Source organism: Saccoglossus kowalevskii, chromosome 2 (assembly GCF_978046115.1).
Source record: "Saccoglossus kowalevskii chromosome 2, keSacKowa6.1, whole genome shotgun sequence".
Taxonomy (NCBI): Eukaryota; Metazoa; Hemichordata; class Enteropneusta; family Harrimaniidae; genus Saccoglossus; species Saccoglossus kowalevskii.
The window spans coordinates 6,155,368-6,172,400 of NC_140642.1; the positions used below are offsets into that span (position 1 = coordinate 6,155,368).

A 17,033-nucleotide genomic window follows, 5' to 3' on the forward strand; every position below is an offset into this window, starting at 1 on the left:
CTCCCCCGCATCAGACGAGATCACATATGTCATTTCCGCTAATGTATCTGCCTCCGAGACGAATAAAATCGTTTGTGTTCTCGCAATATTTATTCATATTTGTAGCCACGTTTTACGGAATAATTTCTTTTTTGGATAACGTTGGACACAGGTAAGCCACTTGTAGTTGTTTGACTATTATCAGGTGTAATTCAGCGACTCTGTTCGACGGTTACCGGGACTCGGCAGATAGACTCGTTCATCCGTTCTGTTACGGGGAACTGAAAGCTCGGGCACAAGAGTTGACTGGAGAGTGTGTAGTCGTCTATAATCATGTACAATATAACATCTACGGAAATAAGACACTTCTTTGATATGCCATTCTTTTCCAAGTGTGGCACTTTAAATCGCTTGTTTTTATTACCCATAACGTTACGTACATTGGATTTCCAACATAGTGAAGACTAATCGACGATCTAGAGCGAGGAGCGAATATTAGCCGGGTATTTGATCTATGAGATATGGTTAGGTTAGTACGGTAACCGTGATGAGAGATAGCGGGGATGTAGCCTACAAATGACATAATGATATGTCAAACGTTACCTGTAAAAGTTAGGCTAATTTGTCGATTTTCCGATTTTTGTTTCTACTTGTTTCGTGTAGTATCTCAAGAAATGTTATAATATTTGAAAACAGAGAGAATGTAATTTTATTAACACTTACACATTCCCCGGAGGGATTGGCAATGGTTACAAAAGTTTAAAAAGGAATAAAAGGTTACAAAACAGAAAATAGATAAGAAAAAAAAAAAAAAAAATCTAAGCTAATACATTACAGATAATAGCTAGTATAAAATAATGATACTACGATAGATAGAAAACAAAATGCAAAACTCAAATAGTGAGAGAAGGTTGTCACTGGGGTTGCTGTCTTATTTCAAAACACTTTTTTAGGTACCTTGCTACGGGGAGTGTTAGGCCACTGTTGTTTAGCAAGGCTATGAATTGAGTCTTTAGCGGCAAATTTTTAAAGTTTTGGATTATAGTTTTTGCTATTTCGAATAGGACATTTCTTTCGGGGGTATATCTTTTACATGACATCATGAGGTGATACTCATCTTCTACTTCATTTTTATCACAAAGGTTGCATAATCTATTAGCAAGGGGTATTCCTTTGTGTCTGCCAGTCTCAATTTTCAAGTTATGGTCACTGAGGCGGAATGAATGATGTCATAATAATACCCCATTATATGTACCTGTACATTGACCTCAACTTCCTATCTCATCATATGTCACAGATTTCAAGTTAGCCTTCACAAGAATCAAATGACTGTTCATTACATTCCTCCCATCTCCAGCCAGTTTGTGTTGTGATTTACCAACACCAGCTAACATTTAAATTACAGTGTGTAATATATTATTATTTATAGTTTATTTAAAGGGCGATGGTCGTCGTTTCATGTTCTGGTTGATATGGGAATCATAGAGACGTATACAAAGCATTTACAAAAAATTTGAACATGCACTGTGCCATGACCATCGCCCTTTAAAGGGAAAACCAACTCTCTATTGTTGTTACATGTGTAGGCAAGTTTTTATAAGATAGGGGTATGCATCATTGATAACTATATATGATGCTATGCAATAAAATCCTATTCTGTGTGCATGTCCATCGAACGCATTACTGACCTATGGCATCACAGAACTTTGTGGACATTTGGAATGGTTTGTTTGTGAACATACAAAGTGAACAAGATTCAAAACACATCATTTCAATAAAAGCAAGCACATATACTCTCGCCCATCTCATTCTAGAAATTTTTGTCATGCGATTTCATGATCATCTGGCATTTTGTGTGATTCATCATCAATTCATGTGAGATCTTGATCGCACAGATGTCACACAACTTGGATTGCATACTCACATCTTATAAATTATTGGTGTACATGTCAGTGATTGTGCTAAAACAATGCAATTGAAGGAAACAGTGAAAAAAATATGAGCTCCCAACCTAACATTAATTTGATTAACTTAAGATTTGCTGTTTCTTGCTGTTCTTTCTTTCGATCATGTTTTTGATTTTTTTTTTCACTGTTGCCTTACAGTTCAGTTTAGTAGCTCAGCTACAATGTACATGTAGAGGTACCATGTTTCTTGAAAATAATATTCCATGTTTGCTCTATTAGAAGTGGTGAATACCTGCACTAATAACCAATGTCCACATATGTATAAACTATATGTAAACCAAAAATAATAGTCTTTTAGAAGTATACATTACCAATCTTGTTTTATATACTACTGGGGTATTTTGATATGTAGCATTTACGTAAGCACTTATACACTTCTAATAGAGCTACTATATTTCTTCTGAATCTTAGCAACCACATTCAATGTTTTGAAGTTTTAGGATTGCATAATTAATACAAAGTCACTAAAATATTTTCAACCATAATTTAATCGAAACTGATCTATGACATATTATAATTTGAATAGCTGCCATTCACTGCAATTAATTTTCACTGCTAGAAATTTTCACAATTTCAGAATTTTGTGATGAAAGTATTTTGTGAAAATCACCGACACATCATGTTGAAATTTAAGTAAACTTTGTACATTGATTGCATTCATTGTGTATTATATTTATAACACAGGTCAAGCACGGTTACCTTTTAATAACTGTGGGTCAAGTACCGGTAACTATTGTAGTTTGAAATTCAATGTTGCATTTAATTTGTTGTACAAGTCTTGAGATGAAGACAAGTCAGCTGGTGCATGTGTGTAAATTATTGGATCTCAGTCTGACTATACAAATGTTGTAACTGTGCAATATGTTTGTGGTATTTGTCATTAGCAAATATATGTGCAGTTTGTACCATGCATGATTTATAAGAATGCAGACATTAACCAGTGATTGATGCACTGTGTGAACCCACTAAATGTATTGCCAATCTGTAATTATGACTCATAGCTGAAGTAGACGACAAAGGAAGCTGCTAAGACTTGGCAGCATAAAATATTTTATCATGGTAATATTTGACATCTATACCTTAAATAAAGAATTAGATAGAAATAAATAGAAAGTCTATATTTGGTTGCAAAATTCAAAATGTTCTTTAGACATTTTGCAAATGGCTCACTCTAGTAATAGAATCTTTTTGCAGTGATATAAATATTGTAGATACCGCTAATTGCATTTATAAATGATATCTCTTCTGTAATTGCTTTCTGTGTTCAGGGCAATCTGTGTGCCAGGTCTTGGCCGCCACCCATGGATTGCATTTATTCCAGGGGCTAATTCTAGACGTTATACATGCACATGCAGAAATTTCCAGTGCTAACAATTTTGGTGCTAGAAATCAATATGCTATACATTTAATTTCATGGTTCATCATACAGGTTTAACAGTTGCATGCTAGTGTGGTACATGTACTACCGGTATTAATATTAACAATTCTTTGCAGTTGACTTTGATGTAAATTGAATTATGTGGAACATGATCTCACCTTTTGTACAGCTAAAATTTGTTTACCCTTTGCTACCTTCAAAGCTAAAATGTTAAAACAAATTATGAGTCATATTTGGTAATCTCCAGTGAGATGACACATTTATCGTGATGAATAATTTATTTTAACCTCTGTGATACAGATTGTACCGCTAAACTGTCCAAATGATTTTGTAGAATAAAAGTGGTCTGGTTATCGTTGCCATCAGTCTCTAATTATGACATCCTGACAGTCAGTTAACCTCTTTCTAGAGATCTTTCAAAATTAATGGGTGTTATGTCAAATATGGATATTGTAGGTTTGTTTACTGGCATAACTCTATGAATATGTCAGGGTTGGGTAAAAATATTTAAAAAATGTTTGTCCTATTTATTTGTACATACTACACTTGGTGCAGTGGTAGTACATGTATATGAATAGTAGTCATGTAGACCTTTGATCCATCAACCTTGAAATCTGCTTTAATTCAAGGAAAATTGCACATGTACATTTTTTGTGATTAAGGATTTACTACCACACTAAACCTACCTATTTTGAAATATTTTTATATCAGCCTTGCTTCTGAGTAATATATTTTTTTGTTTTTATACATCTGTTAGTGTATATTTTGTATTAGTTATGTCTATATCTGTATCATGCCTCATTACATGTATGAAATAAAAATTCCAACGACTGATGGCATATTATTTCCCAAAAATATGTGCATGTTTTTAAAAGAAATGCTTAGCAAAATATTATATTTTCCCACTTTTTTCTGTGTATACAATTTTTTGGTTTATATGCGCTTCTATTGGAGATGTGCTTGTAATAGAGTAAATATGGCATGTATACATAAAATACAGTGTATACAGCTTATTATTACATTAACTAAAAATAACAATCATTTTGAAACATACTTAGTAAAAAACTAATGTATGAATAAATCTCGATCGTACATCAGTTATCTCTCGCCAAATTTGATTTCTTGTCTGTTTCGTTGGACTCAAATTTGAAGATTAGATTCGTTAATGGAAACCATTTCCGTGGATTGACATTTGTAGTATTCCTAAAACACATACATCTTATGACTAATAATTATATGGCCCCTAGCAATGTGTTTAATAATGTGTAGGTTATTATGCAGTGTGCAAACTCTGTACATTTATATGTTTACCAGTTAATTACGACACATTATTTTTATCTATTGCTTTATATTGTATTATAAGACATTTTAATTTGATAACAATTGCCACTCATGTATTTCATGTATTCTTGATTTGACTTGTTTCACTGTCCGTGCTTGCTCTCAGCATTTGCGTTATATAGGGCTGCCATGTTTTGAAAGACTATCTTTATATGATACGGTGTTTTGTTTTTCAATTGCAAATATCAGGAGTTTAACCGAAAAGGTGTGCTCACTGTCTAATTCATTTTCCTAGTAATACATAGTTGATGTATAAATATCGCCTAAATGAATTACATTGTGCATACCATTGATTATTGAATTGTTGATAAAAAATTGCTGAATAATTAATGAATTGAATCGCCTGGTAGAGGAGGTGACTATTTTTAAATCATTGTGTTTTACACAGTAGAGACTAATTCAAAGTGTCTATTACCAAAAATATGTGTACCGGTATGTTGAATTATAATGTGTCATAATTTCACAATTCTACAGACAAATTGGTTGAAATGAAAAAAGAATTTACCCTTGTATATTATGCACACAAGTTTACCTTTTATTCAAAAATGAATGGAATACATATGTATTTTTGCATGCCAATACTTTGCCACTACATTCTCCCTCTAATAATTAATGTCAATTCAAACCTTGAATTTGATCTTATTTTAATAATTTCATCACAGTTTTCTTGTAATATTTATTCACATGTTATCAAATACTTCATAGCTTATAATTTATAGTTATTACAGCATGCAAATAGCTTGTTGAATCGCCACCAATTTCTTTCTTTTTTTGTTTTGTTTATTTCTATGATTTCAGGAGGTCACTGAAGGTGACGTAAACAGCACAGCAGAGTCTGTAAGTTCAACCCTCAGTTTCACCTTCTACTAAAAACAGTAGTAATAATTATAAACCAGTTTAACGTTACTAGATATCCTTGTCATCAATGTTTCTCCTTGCTGTAGTTCATATATAAGATGTTGTTCCTTGTACAGCAACTATCTGATTAACTATTAGTATTTGCGGTATATGCACTAATACAGTCTCCCCCCATAGATTAAAAGCACACAAATAATCTCTGTATTACTTACCCTGTATTATTTACTAATCTGTTTTTACTGTATTTCCCTTGTTAGAAGCACACCTCCCATTAAAAGTATAATCACTCTATACTTTCAAAGTTTCCATGAACCATGGTAATGACAATTCATGTCTTTTGATTTGAATTATTTACCTGTGACTTGGCTACATAGCACTGGACTTAGAATTACATATTCATAACTGAAAATAAGCATTTTTACTTGCTGTCCATATATATTTTGTAACCAAATTAAGATATCTGAAAACTTAATTATATGTGCTTCTAACAGAGGATCTACTGTAATCGCTACATATACATGTATGTAGGGTATTTGCCAGTGGAGTTATATGCTAATTAACATACAATGTCTGAGTCTGGGTCAGGTGATTTGGTATAGGAGAGATTGTTGACAAACAAGTCATATTGCTTAGAATATGCCTGCGTGATGACTTGTGTGTGAACATTGCGCTTTGTTGTTATTAACATACCACACATACATACATATATGTATAGCTGGGTTGATGTATTGGTGTAAGTCTAGCTTCTTTCTGCTGCATACCAATAGTCTGGTTTCTCCACTTGGCAGCACTTACTGGTGTATGGTTTCTACTAAGGATTTAGGGGTGGTAGCACTTTAGTCATTTATCTTGCATCTAAAGGTTTTTTGACAATTTCTTTTTTACCTCTGTTACCTGTTTTCCCTTGATTTTGACATGTTATATTGCATGTACTTTACTTACAGCTTATGGTACTTTTTTTTTGTTTGTGTTGCTTATTTTTAACCATCTATTACTATTTACCTATCTAGTTCTGATCTAGTATTTATCTAATAATTTGCTGTATATGTACATTTTACATGCAATTGTTATACATGTATCTATATGTGTTCTACGTTTACCTCTCTGCACCTATTCAAAACAATGAAACTATTCATGAATTTGATCACCACTACATGTATGTTGCATCTAATAGCCAATTCAAAACTAATATTTTTTCAAAATCACATTTATTTGCATGAGTATTACATGTACATAATTTGGGCTTAGAAATATTTGCTCTATTAGAAGTGTATTTGATTACACAAGGTTTGTTCCTACCTAAATTATGTATTTATCTCTAATTTCTCATTGGCTACAGGTTATGATAAAATATTTCCAAAAATATGGGAAATAATTGTGGAGGTTTAGCTTAAGAAAGGTGACAACAATTGAATTTGAGACTCCAAAGGTTAATGTTTAAGTATGACACTTCTATTTAGCAAATACAATTATGAATAGATATGAAGTCTACACATTTTATCCTAGTGCTCTTCTTGTTCACTGTATGTGTTAGTTATTCATTCTCATTAACTTCATACATCTAAGTTGATACGTGTAGCATTTATTTACCTGTAGGGCCCCACTGCAATGTACATGTAGCTGCTTTTCAGTCCCTGTGTATTTTATTATACTATACATGAAGTACTTTTATCATGATATCATAGAATCTTTTTTGCTGAATAGTTTAGTTCTGCTATAATCTGTCAAATTTGAACTGTCTCCTCCTTCCTTTGTCTGAAATCATCTGATTTGGGAATTTTGGCTAATTTGCACAATTCTATAAACTAACTGTGGCCAATATGACAGCATATTACCAATACTAATATCACTAACATTGATTTGTTACTGAGTTATAAATATGTGCATACTTGCGCATACAAAGAGAATCTGTATGTTTATTATTTTGTTACTAACTGAATAAGATCACATGTGTTTTGTATCAGCCATGTTTCCTATTACTGCTGGTACACACCATGTTTACCAATACAAACTTCTACACAATGTGAATTAACTACCCTAAGCCTTAGTGTTATGTGTCATGGCCAACTAGAATTGACCATTGTCTCCAGACACAAAAACAAGATATTTGCATGGTAATATGCTCTCACATGATTGTGTTGTGGTTCTTTCATTTGATTCTTGCAAATATATTTAACTGAATCCCTATGGTGTATATGGTTAGACTTAGCTGCAGACATTTTTTTTACTTCATGCAGTATATGAACTGTTCAGAAACTTGACATTGATCTTGTCTCCAATTAGGTGTCATCCTGGGTAGTACACAGAGTTCAACTAACGACCCAGGTGAACCTGTAAATCAGGTCGTCATGGAGCTGTCTCACAGCCTTCTGCTCAACGAGGAGGCCCTTCTACAGATAGCAGCTTCCAAGAAGCCTGTCTTCATCTTTGAGTGGCTCAGATTCTTGGACAAAGTCCTAGTAGCAGCACAGAAAGTAAGTGATATTTGTTATATATTTGGATGTGCTGTTTTGCATAATTCTTCAAGTGTTTCTGTTAACAGTATTTTTGAGATTGCAATCTTCAAAGAGGTGTCCATTTTTTCTTGGGGGCTGTGCAGATGGCAATTGGCATCCTCAAAGTGGGTGGAATAGTTTCAAGCATCTTGTCATGGATGTTGAAGGGTTTAATTTTGGAATATTGACAGTGTATTTGCTCTAATAGAAGTGCATGTATTATGTAGTGCTGGATTCTTAAAATATGACTTATTTTGACTGTAAACACATCTCATTAATGTCATTTATGTATACTGTAAAATGTCTAATTTTTATTGGGTTTAAATTTTGCTGATTTACCATTTCAGGCATACCCAGTGGATTTTAATTTAAATTCACGGTTTTATCATTTAGATAATGTGTTCTATGCTAAATTTTACATATTCACTGGGTTTTAATTTAGCGCATTTTTCAGTCAGCGAAATAAGCAAAATTAAAATATCCAGGGAATAATTAACCCTTTTACAGTAAGCACATGTGCTTCTGATAGAACTAATATTTGGTGTTAGGTGACCATACTCAAAGAATGGATTATCAAAGTCATAAAATATTCATAGGCTGTGATTTATGGACAGAAATGTGTTATTTAACTTTTATATACTTTGAAGGTATACTTTGATATATGTTTCATTTACAACTCCATGTCACATTTGTTTCAATTCTTTCTATTTTTACCTCCGCTGTCGACTTTGTCGAGCGGAGCTTATCATATGAGTGATTGTCCGGCGGCGTCCGGCGTCCGTGTCAATGTTTTACTTTTTCGACTTCTTCTTGAAAACTATAAGCCTGAATGCTTTGATACTTGGTGTATATGTACCTTGGGTAGACTTCTCTCAGATTTGTTCATTTCATGATCACATCTTCAATTCTCTAATTTTGGTGAATATTTTTGTAATTTTTGGTAAAAAGTGATATTTTCGACTTCTTGTTAAAAACCGCAAGTCCAATTGCTTTGATATTACACATATAGGTACTACATGTGTATCTCTCTCAGATTTGTTCATTTTGTAATGATATCTTCAATTCTCTAATTTTGGTGAATATTTTTGTAATTTTTGGTAAAAAGTGATATTTTCGACTTCTTGTTAAAAACCGCAAGTCCAATTGCTTTGATATTACATATATAGATACTACATATGTATCTCTCTCTCTCAGATTTGTTCATTTTGTAATGATATCTTCAATTCTCTAACTTTGGTGAATATTTTTGTCATTTTTGGTAAAAAGTGATATTTTCAACTTCTTGTTAAAAACCGCAAGTCCAATTGCTTTGATATTACACATATAGGTACTACATGTGTATCTCTCTCAGATTTGTTCATTTTGTAATGATATCTTCAATTCTCTAATTTTGGTGAATATTTTTGTAATTTTTGGTAAAAAGTGATATTTTCGACTTCTTGTTAAAAACCGCAAGTCCAATTGCTTTGATATTACATATATAGATACTACATATGTATCTCTCTCTCTCAGATTTGTTCATTTTGTAATGATATCTTCAATTCTCTAACTTTGGTGAATATTTTTGTCATTTTTGGTAAAAAGTGATATTTTCGACTTCTTGTTAAAAACCACAAGTCCAATTGCTTTGATATTACATATATAGGTACTACATGTGGATCACTCTCAGATTTGTTCATTTCATGATGATATCTTTAATTTTCTAATTTTAGTGAATATTTTTGTCATTTTTGGTAAAAAGTGATATTTTCAACTTCTTGTTAAAAACCGCAAGTCCAATTGCTTTGATATTACATATATAGGTACTACATGTCGACCTCTCTCAGATTTGTTCATTTTGTAATGATATCTTTAATTCTCTAATTTTGGTAAATATTTTTGTCATTTTTGGTAAAAAGTGATATTATCGACTTCTTGTTAAAAACGACAAGTCCAATTGCTTTGATATTACATATATAGATACTACATATGGACCACTCTCAAATTGTTCATTTCATGATGATATCTTCAATTCTCTAATTTTGATGAATATTTTTGTCATTTTTGGTAAAAAGTGATATTTTCTTCTTGTTAAAAACCACAATCATTTATGGTTAAAAATTATATTTTTGAATTCTTGTTAAAAACTGTAAGTCCAATTGCTTTGATACTATACATATTGTTCATTTTCTAATGATGTCTTCAGTTCTTTAATTGAAATGTGCATTGCTAACAGCGGAGCTATCTCAGCCGATAGGCTGCTTGTTAGTAAAAACGTGATTTCTTTAGAAATTTTCGAACTACAGGTTACATGTATATGTGAATTCACACAATAGTCGTGCACATGTTGTCTGTATACTTATTGTTAAATATGTCTGTATTTTTGAAGGGGTCGAGAATAATAGTTGACAATTCTGGGCAATATTAGCAATATATATAGAGGTCTAATATATACATATTTAAACAACCTAAACTGCCAGAAAATTTGAGACATATTGTGACTGTTAATATACTTGACTGTATATTTAGCAATGTAATTCAGTTTGGCCGTGTGGGGACACAAAAAACAGATGCAAACATTTACCACTATTTGAAATCTTGTACCGGTATGTATATTTGCTGTTGAATTATCCTCATTTAGAAGGTTTAAGTGTGCAACCTACTGGGCATGTATACATGTACTTCACCCAACTTGACCTTTTGAAGTTCTCCATGTTTATCATGAAACTGTACACTTGACCCAAGTTATCTACATTTTCTACAGCTTGGCATGTTAAAATTAGTCTACATATGTAGTCTCCGTTTGGGATATGCTTCCTTTTCTTGTATATTGTTTATTTTTGAATCTTTAGATTAAAATAATCTAGACAAATTAGCAGAATCATTTTTGTGATTAACCAACCTTATAATTTGTACAGTGATCTAATAATCTCATATAATATGATCAAGCAATGCTTAATTATTTGGTATGTGATCTCTCTGAGTTACCACACAGTAGGTGCAATATACTAGAATGTCAGTAATCTAAGTAAAACAACAAGTCTTTTCACTTCATTACATCATCTATTATTTTCAAGGCTGTCATTTGAGAACATTATTCCACCAGACATTCATCTCATTTATTGCAACAACTAATTCACATATCACAGTAATATGTAATCATTTGGATCACAGATACTTGAATGATCTTCTTCCAATAGTTATAGTTTTGAACCATCAACTATTAATATTTTGTCTAAATTTAACCATTAATAATTACTAGGTCATGAAAAAAAAACAGATTGTGTTACATGTGCTGGTTAGGCGCTAAAGAAAAGAATTTTCTGTTCAATTTTAATTCCAAAAATTGATGCATACAAAATTTTTCATTTTATAATTGTCATGTTTTTATTTATTTTTCAATAAAATTGAATTTTTCTTCATTTTTACTAAAATTCTGAAAAAAACATTGAAAAAAAGGTACTTTGTGCACATTTTTAGCTAACATTTTCATTCTGGGCCTAATTTATTATATGGGCTTACACAACATACTGAGGTAATAAAAATAAATCACTTTCGGAATTGAATTTTTAACAATGTACATGTTTCCATTTTAGAAACACAGGAAATAGGGATAGTCTGTGACAAATCATAATAAAGATATTATAAATCTGAATTGTAAAAAAATGTATTTCATAATTATTGCTGTAATTTACCATCTCTGGCTAAAATTGCTGATGTCTCAGCACTTAATCACATGCACAGTGCTTCAGAACACTTACATTGTAACTTGGTTTGATTGAATTGTTGTGAATTCTTGATTGAATTGTTGTGATTTGCCCAGCTGAGCTGTCAAGACACTCATGTTCTGTAGTATTAGCTGAAATTGCTCTATTCATTTGCATATTGAATCATGGTGACATATTCCGAACCTAAAAGTAAAATAGTCTTTGTCTATTTTTTAACAATACTTATAAATTTATATACTCTAAAATACTTTTTTTTCTAGCTGTAATTAATTTTCACTGAAAAGACATTTTGGGTGTTTTGTTATGGAATTTATTTTCACTGATTTTTGCCTAGTTGAATGTAAAATATGGGAAAAAAGGTATATTCGCTGGATTTTATTTTCACTGCAACATTCATTCAGCAAAAATAGCGAAAATTAATTCCAAGTGAAAATGAAGTTTTTTACAGTATAACAATTTTTTTCAAAATCAATACTGCGAATTCGCAAAGTTCACGCCTTCTTGCAATGAGTTCAATGAATATTCATTTTGGTGGTCATGGTAACACCATCAATGAAAGCCGTGTTTGCATTGTCAGCAAAAATCATACACTGTTTTCAACAAGATGATAAACATTAGGTGGAAAGTTGTCAGCACCTTATGACATATTGTGTCAACAACAAAATAGACTCTGCCATGAATGGTTAATCTTTGATGGCTGTCACTATCTTGCGTTCCTGCAATTTGATTGGTACCGTCAAAAAATCACCAAAGGAAGTGAAAAACTACATCATTCTGTCAGGGGTCAGACTATATAAGGATATAAAAAATATATTTGATTATACTATTTTTTTAAATATATGAAATACGAATGGTGTTTATCAATGGCTCCTGATATCACAAATTTGAATGACAGACATGATAATTTTTCAAAATTTGGTTAACAATGAATATATAAAATACTATGTTTTGTTTTGTTCTATGGAAGCTTTCCTCAAAATGTTCATATAATATTTGATCCATTTTTGTCAAAAAATAATTATACCATATTTGTTCTATTAGAAGTGCATCTCATCAGATGCTCACATAAACCAAAAATTGTATTTATTTTTTTACTGGATCATTAAAATGTGACTTCTTTTGACCACAGTCACTAAAAAAGCAAATACAATATCTTACTGGTAATTTGAACATTAAATATCACAAACAATTTTACCAGTTTTCTTCAGAAATAAATAATTATTTAAAATGTGAATTGTTTTATTACTTTTTGGTTTCCTTGCAATCAATGTATTAATACAGAATATCTAGAATCTGTGATATATATAAGAGATGCATGTAGAGATACAAGGATGCATTCTCTCTTTTCATTATATCACAGTATGCTCTTGGTCACATGCATCACTACAGGTGCTGAATCCTATGAAAACATTTTGATACAAACCATTTACATTATTCATGTTATCAACCCCAGCAGTGACTGTCTACTTGGTCATGCATAATTCATTGGTTGTTTTACAGCTGGAAACATCATCTGAGTGTCTTTATTTTATTGTGGCTTTTAGTACATGTTTCAGCATCATAACATGGCATCATTTCTGAGATATGTTTGCCTATAATTATGTTCACCAGACGAGATGGATCGAATGATACCAGTAGACTTCAGTATTTAATGATTTTTTCATGCAAGTGATGCAATTTTTCTTGAAGTGTACATATTCAGACTTTACATGATATACAGTATATATACATGCGAATGAAGTAAACAGCAGATTGAATGAATGTGGCCCAGTACATGTATATTTCATATATGTTCCCTGTAAATTCTAAATTTGTTTTCTGATACATATGTACTTGTATTGTACTTGATATCTTCAGAAATTTTCAATATACAATCCAATCATGGACTGATACGCCTTACTACATAAAGACACTCACTTCTTTGAGTTTCAAGATGTATTTGTTGCATTCCTGAAATGGCTTCTAAACTTCTGCCATACCACCACCCAGTCATTATACCATTCCACACACATAAAATATGCCTTCATCCAATATCCTCTCCATTGCTCTACTTTTCCAGTGTAAAGGGTCCTGTTTCAATTATAAGTTCCTAATTTGTTGTGACTTTGAAAACTCGTTCCATATTAATGTTGTCTATCCATCCATCATCATACAGACAAGTCATAAAGATCCACGTATAAATACAATCCATGCATGTTGATTTCATATTTCATTTTCTTAACAGACTGATCAATATTTTTCCCCATTGACAGCACTCATTTTATTTCGCCATTCAGTAAAATTGGATTCAAAATGGCCTACTGGAAACCTTTTTGTTTTTCATGTTGTCAATTTATTTTTCCTAATACACTTTCACAGAATTTGGTACTAAGGCAAGACATTATGGGTTGCATATTCTCTTCAGTTATTGTTGATTCAGATGAAATTTAATCTTCAAAAAACATATCAACCTGGCAAGCTATGTTGATTTTATTCAAACTTGGTATGAACTTCACACATGATTGGCTACAGGTGCTGTCAGTTTGATTATAATCAAGTGACTAGTGGCCATGTTGGTAATGACATAATTTTGTATCGTCATGTTAATTCAGTCAAAGGTGCCTTTTTTAGATGAGTATTAATTTAATAATAAAATCCTATAAAAAAAATTGGCATTCAAAATCATCACAATTGGCAAATATGAATTACATGCGCCACATCAAGATGTAAATTTGAAACCCCCAAAAAATATGTAGTGTAATGTTTGTTCATTGAATTAAATTTGTTTGTTATTATTTCTTTTTTAGTCTGACATCAAAGAGTCTCAAAATAAATTAGTTCAGCAGCTAACCAATCAGATTCATGAGTCTCCTGGGCCACCGACACGAAAGTTACTTGGTAAATGTCTCGCTACGCTCTACCATGTTGGTGATACCTTCACGCTATTTGAAACCGTCAACAAGTGCAATGATATTGTTAAAAGTAAAGATGATTCTCCAAGTTTCCTGCCAGCAAAACTGTAAGTTGAGTTTAATTATTTACTTTTTATCAAAATTATTCATTATGTAGAAAACATAAGCTTCAGTGAGCTTCAGTTAATGCAAATTTGTTTTTTAGTCCCCGTCCGTATGCCATTCGATAACAGGGACTTATGGATTGATGTGTGTGTGTGCGTGTGTGTGTGTGTGTGTGTGTGTGCGTGCGTGCGTGCGTGAGTGTGTGCGCGTCCGGACCTATATCTAAGGCATGCCTTGGACCGATTAAATGTACATTCAAACTTCACACATACATCATACATAATATTATACATATGCACGTCAATTTGTTTCACGATCTAATTCAAGATGGCCAAATGGTAGCCATTTTTGTTCTGAAAAATCATCAAAATCAATATTTTTGGCATTCGACTGTTTACAAATGGATTTTGTTCAAACTTGGTACATACATTAGACATTATTTTTTGTTCAGATTAGACTCAAATTGGCTGACTGTTGGTTATTTTGTTTTAATGAATGCGATTCTAGGACCATATCTCTGACATGCTTTGACTGATTATGTTAAAATGTTATTATTCTTTATACATGATCATGTCATAGATTTACAGATATATTAGTTCGACAAACAATTCCAAATGGCCAGATGATGGCCATTTTTGTGCTAAAAAATCAAGCATTCCGGAACCTAAATTTGTTAACTAATGGTGACTGTGCCATGTAGGGCTTGTATTTTTAATTCTGTATCAAGGCTCCAAATTCTTAATTCTTGGGAGCCTGAGTAGACTATTTCAGATGTTAATGTTAAATTGTCTATCAACATTTCGGTACGTCTTGAAGCCATGCATACAATTACAAATACCGGTACATAAATCACAACCCATATTTTGTTAATAGCTATATAGGTACTATTTCCTTGTGTATACATGCAAACCTGTACATCATTTTATTTCATCTTTATTCTTTTGGTAAAGATTAATTTAGGATCAGTATTACATGCATTAACAAAATCTAAAAGAAACAAGAAAAATACAGCTCATCAAAAGATATTATCGGAAATCTTGTCTGTGGCGAAAATGTCAATCAATCAATTAATCATTCTCTGAATGCTAGAATGCTAGATACTAAATGTCAAGTTATTATTAAAAATCAAGGCCTATTTTATCTGCAGATTTTTATCATTTTATTCAATTGGGTATTATTAAATAAGAATCATAAGAAAAATTACATGTTGCACTTGTGGGAACAGAGGAAAAAATATTTGACTATCAATAACTATAACTATACATGTATAATAAAAATACTTGAGTCAAAGAAATTATTCCTTCAGATAAATTCCTCCCTGAGATTTCATATAACATCCCTAGACTATCAGTCTTGATTAGACCTTGTTGACCTTTTTTTGTGGGCAAAATATTTGGATTAATAATTTTCTATATTACTATAATTTACATCATCCTTTACTATCCGTATCTATGATTTTATCTCCTGTCTAATTATAAGATTGTATACATGTGCTTTCCTGATTCGTTTTACTTTCCTCCCAATCATGGATAATGGAACAGGAAGTTAATTGAGTTTAATCTCGTATGCTCCAAAACACTCTAATTTTATCACTATCTACTCTGTGGTTTTAATAAGGATTGTAGCTGAGAATAAAACTATGCAATCCCAAAACCTTCTTATATTGGCTTAGTAGAAATTTTAGTGACAGATCTCTGAAATGCGGTCAATATTTGAATCAAGATATCCTTTAAATGCTGTGAAAAGCAAATGGCAAATTCAGTTTTATAGCTCTGCCTATTTTTGCATCACTGGGTGAACACTATTGAAGGCTATTTGTTGATCTGCTAGAGTAGTCGTAATGAATGTTTGAGCTACCAAATCAAAAAAATCATGATTATTGTTGAATTCATAAATGTACCACAAAATTTATCAATGTCACTTATAATATTGCTGAAAATAAATTGCTGTACTTCATAAATAGTATTCGTTTCAGCTTTACAAATATATTGTGATGTACAATGTGTTACAGGGCCGCTGTTGCCTGTATTGGTGCAATGTATGAAAAACTTGGCAGAATGGTTGGAGGGACATTCCCAGAAAATATTCAGAATTTGGTGAAAGGATTGAAAAATGCTGAGGTGAGTAAAGTAGCTGCTTACTGAGATAATTTTGCAATAAACCCAATCAACCACCTACTGTGGCGACTAAATTCTACCTCCCAATAATGCATACATATCTGTTTGGTATCTGGATGGAAATATTTTCAGATGAGACCTGTATTTAAATTCATCCAAATTTCTACATAATTATAATCAGTCAGTGATGGTGAA

At 31.9% G+C, this 17,033-nt stretch overlaps 1 protein-coding gene across 2 annotated transcripts in view; it reads left to right on the forward strand.

Annotated features, from left to right (window-relative positions):
• Positions 1-2: 2 nt before the first annotated feature.
• Positions 3-17,033, forward strand: part of LOC100373914 (HEAT repeat-containing protein 5B-like) — a 44,353-nt gene continuing 27,322 nt past the window's right edge. The window contains exons 1-5 of one of the 2 annotated variants that reach the window (XM_085508375.1): positions 3-151; positions 5,464-5,502; positions 7,807-7,997; positions 14,512-14,723; positions 16,733-16,841. In XM_085508375.1, the coding sequence (XP_085364501.1) occupies positions 7,872-7,997; positions 14,512-14,723; positions 16,733-16,841 (447 nt within the window). In that variant the 5' untranslated portion in view covers positions 3-151; positions 5,464-5,502; positions 7,807-7,871. Of the gene's footprint in view, positions 152-5,463; positions 5,503-6,185; positions 6,257-7,806; positions 7,998-14,511; positions 14,724-16,732; positions 16,842-17,033 lie in introns of those variants that run through there. The other variant, XM_078007737.2, reaches the window with a different exon arrangement.